This window comes from Brassica napus, chromosome C4 (assembly GCF_020379485.1).
Source record: "Brassica napus cultivar Da-Ae chromosome C4, Da-Ae, whole genome shotgun sequence".
NCBI classification, from domain to species: Eukaryota; Viridiplantae; Streptophyta; class Magnoliopsida; order Brassicales; family Brassicaceae; genus Brassica; species Brassica napus.
The window spans coordinates 19,069,464-19,073,228 of record NC_063447.1 but is presented as its reverse complement, the minus strand read 5'-3'; the positions used below and the strand labels follow the sequence as shown (position 1 = coordinate 19,073,228).

General features: G+C 32.5%; 1 protein-coding gene across 1 annotated transcript; it reads left to right on the top strand.

Moving 5' to 3' along the window:
- Window positions 1-859: 859 nt before the first annotated feature.
- Window positions 860-3,445, top strand: LOC106395474 (protein CENTRORADIALIS-like). The gene is made up of 4 exons (XM_013835923.3): window positions 860-1,267; window positions 2,466-2,527; window positions 2,620-2,660; window positions 2,989-3,445. The coding sequence occupies exons 1-4, from the start codon at window positions 1,064-1,066 to the stop codon at window positions 3,207-3,209; spliced, it is 528 nt and encodes a 175-aa protein (XP_013691377.1). The 5' UTR covers window positions 860-1,063; the 3' UTR covers window positions 3,210-3,445.
- The last annotated feature ends 320 nt before the right edge of the window (window positions 3,446-3,765 follow it).

The window sequence follows — 3,765 nt, the reverse complement described above, 5'->3', positions numbered from 1 at the left end:
AAATATTATATATCACTTCTACAATAGATTTCTATCATTAATTTTATGTACTTAGATGTCTTTCATTCTCGCAATAGATATTCCGACGGATATTTCGCTGATCTATGAAAATGTTTTCATGAATTAAATATAAAATATAATTTAATTTTCTGAACTTACTAAAACTCCAACCAAAAATACGAACTAAATTTAAAATTCAGATAAAAAGGAAAAGGAAAAAGCTAAATTCCCAATGCCACCACTTGATAAATTCGACTTCTGTTTAAATAATGGCTAGAGAAGAACATCAACATATTGCGTTTCTCTTTTTTTTTTTTTTTTTTCCCGAATGCTGATATTCTCTTACAGCCATGTGATTATAATCAATTGAAAGTAGAAATGAAATAACTTGGCTACTAGTTTTAATTTTTTTCTAAGATTTTCCATGAATTATCTTACTACAAGAATAATATCTTAGATTTATAATACAAATTTAGGTACAACATTACTGAACTGCCATCACGTAATCCATTACGTTATTTTGGAGATTATCAATTTTCATGTGAATACAGAATACTTGCCTCCTTCCAAAAATCTAAACTTACATTTTATTTGGGCCAACCTAGTTTAATAAACTTGATACATCTGCAAATTTACTCACATTTTTAGTGGATGCCATCTATGTAGACTTTTAAAAAGGTTGTTGTTGTTGCTCAAACAAAAAAAAAAGGTGGTTGTTTTCGTAAAAGGCCAACTCATACATTTTTAGTGGATGACGTCTTGTGTGTATGTGTTGGTGTGGGGATCTAGAAGACGTCAAATCAAATTCACAATGACACTTATTCTCTTAAATCCTATAAGTACATGTTGTTCTGATTTTATGTCTTCATGTTGTTCTGATTTTATGTCTTCATTAAATCCGCATTAACAAATCCGATCACACGGCCCAAAGCAAGCTCAAACTTGTCTATCCCCACACCAGCACATACACACAATCCTATCAAACACTATTTCCTTATTCTTAAACGTTTAATCTTTCAAACTTATTCTTTGTTTCTTCTGTACTCTTAAAGAAGCAATCGAGATGGCCCGGATTTCAGCAGACCCACTTATGGTTGGAAGAGTGATCGGAGACGTTGTGGACAGTTGTTTGCAGGCAGTGAAAATGACTGTGACTTATAACTGCGACAAGCAAGTCTACAATGGCCATGAACTTTTCCCTTCTGCAGTTACAAACAAACCAAAGGTTGAAGTTCATGGGGGTGACATGAGGTCATTCTTCACTTTGGTACGCATAGTGCATCACATATAACTTCTCGAAAATAACTTTTTTGATATAACTTCTTGAAAATAATTTTTTTTTTTGAAAATTTCTAAAAATATATATCTTTCTCCCTTTATTGCTCTTTATGTAATGCACACACCTTTTGTCCCCTCTTGTTTTTGTAAAGACTTACAACAAATCTAGGTACTTTTTACAAAATACCACTTACCTGCTTACTTTTAAAATAACTCTAGCTAGTTTAAGATAGGGTTTTGTGCAAAAAAACCCTCAATGTGGTTTTTTTTTGCAAATTAATCCGCGAACTCAAAAACCCACGGGTCAACCCTCCAAGTGCCAGTCAAACCGCAATATAACCATCGGCCGTATTTATGTGTATTTGACTGTGTATAATTTTAACATTTTTTCAATACTAGGCCATTTTGGCGCTAATTTTTTAATGAAAAAAATTTGTTGAACTCGTGGTTTGAAATTTGAACCTTAAATACCATGTGCATGCTATATAACCATCTCGGCCAACAAATATATTTGTTTACTTAACAAACGCAATTATATAGATTTCTAAAACGAAATGACCTTGTTTTTCTCGGACATGGGAGCTTGCGTAAATGCACAATGAAGGTGGGGTTCAACAAATTTTTTTCATTAAAAAATTAGCGCCAAAACGACCTAGTATTGAAAAAATGTTAAAATTATACACAGTCAAATACACATAAATACGGCCGATGGTTATATTGCGGTTTGACTGGCACTTGGAGGGTTGACCCGTGGGTTTTTGAGTTCGCGGATTAATTTGCAAAAAAAAACCACATTGAAGGTTTTTTTTGCAGAAAACCCTTTAAGATATAAACTGCCAAATTATTTTTAACTTATTTGCAAAAAAATAACCAAAAATCAGTTATTCATCGATCCCGAAAGTAAAAATACTGAATTTAGTTTTATGAAGAATTTTGTGGTAGAGTAGTTATGAATATATTTTACCGTGACGATGGTTCATTAAAAACTATTTCAAATTCTTCTTATTTTCTCATATTCATTTTAGTTTTTCGGTAATATATAGTTTATATCAGTGTCTTTTTAAAAAACGTTACGCGCTAGCAGACTATATATTATGTGTTGCGAATGCATGTGTGTTATATGTTTATTTTTGTATATAGATGTGTCACGTGTAGATATATTCATGAATGTCGAATATTCGAAACAGGTCATGACTGATCCGGATGTCCCAGGACCTAGTGATCCTTATCTCAGGGAGCATTTGCACTGGTAAAAAAATATATTTTCAGTTTTTTAAGAGACATGTGATTTATCATTGATGCATAAAATATACGAGTTTTTTGTAAAATGATCATTCTCAGGATTGTTACCGATATCCCAGGGACAACCGACGTGACATTTGGTAAGTCATATTTACTCTCAAATCAGACAAATGTCATAACATATAACTATGCATTCTTTATTAGTTTCATATATGATCCAAATTTGTAACCTTATTGTTTGTATTAGTGTTACGGACTAGTTATAATCCACGTCTAAATTCATTTTAGTATAAAAATAACTAAAATAGCAAAAAGAAAAATAACTACGTATATAATTATGCACTCTTAATTAGTTTGATATGATCTGGACTTGTGATCTATTTGTTTGAGTTAGTGTTACCGCCGTGTGTGAATTATAGACGACACAAATAATTAAGTTTCATATATACATTGTCAACTACAAAACAGGAAATGAAATAGTAGGGTACGAAATGCCTCGGCCAAACATAGGGATCCACCGATTTGTGTACTTGCTTTTCAAGCAGAACCGTAGGGGAAGTGTTGTTTCTGTGCCGTCTTACAGAGACCAGTTCAACACTCGTATGTTTGCACATGATAATGATCTCGGTCTACCAGTTGCAGCAGTTTTCTTCAACTGTCAGCGTGAGACCGCCGCTAGATGCCGTTGACTGACTTCCGCCGTCGCCATAACTAGCTTTCTCCGTTCCCGGACAATATCGGTTGTTCCATCCATTCTACATCCTAGTTACGGGAAGCTCTATATTATCATGTTCATATATGTGTGTATTGTACTGTTTGTGATTTGAATAAGCTTGTTTTTTCTTGTTATTGTCTATTAAATATGTTGATGGATATTTTTGGTATTTTAATGTAAACACTAGGTGGTAAACTGCGCGTTGCGCATAGTGAATAGACTAAAAAAAATTAAAACATTTAATTTATGACACAATAATTGAGTCAACCAAAATATATTACTTTGCGAGATTAGTGGCATTGATTATTCGCGAGATTTGTCCGGGCTACGAAATTAATTTTAGCTGCCAATTTTAAAAGTATGAAAAGTACTATAATTAAGAAATCATCATATAGAAAACAATATTAACTTTGAAAATTAAGCTGATCGAATATAACCAAATTGACGTTTCTAACGTGTTGATTCCTTAATTTTAGAGTTTTGGTGTTTAAATTAAGGGATTAAATGATATTTGTATGTTTGTATTGTCC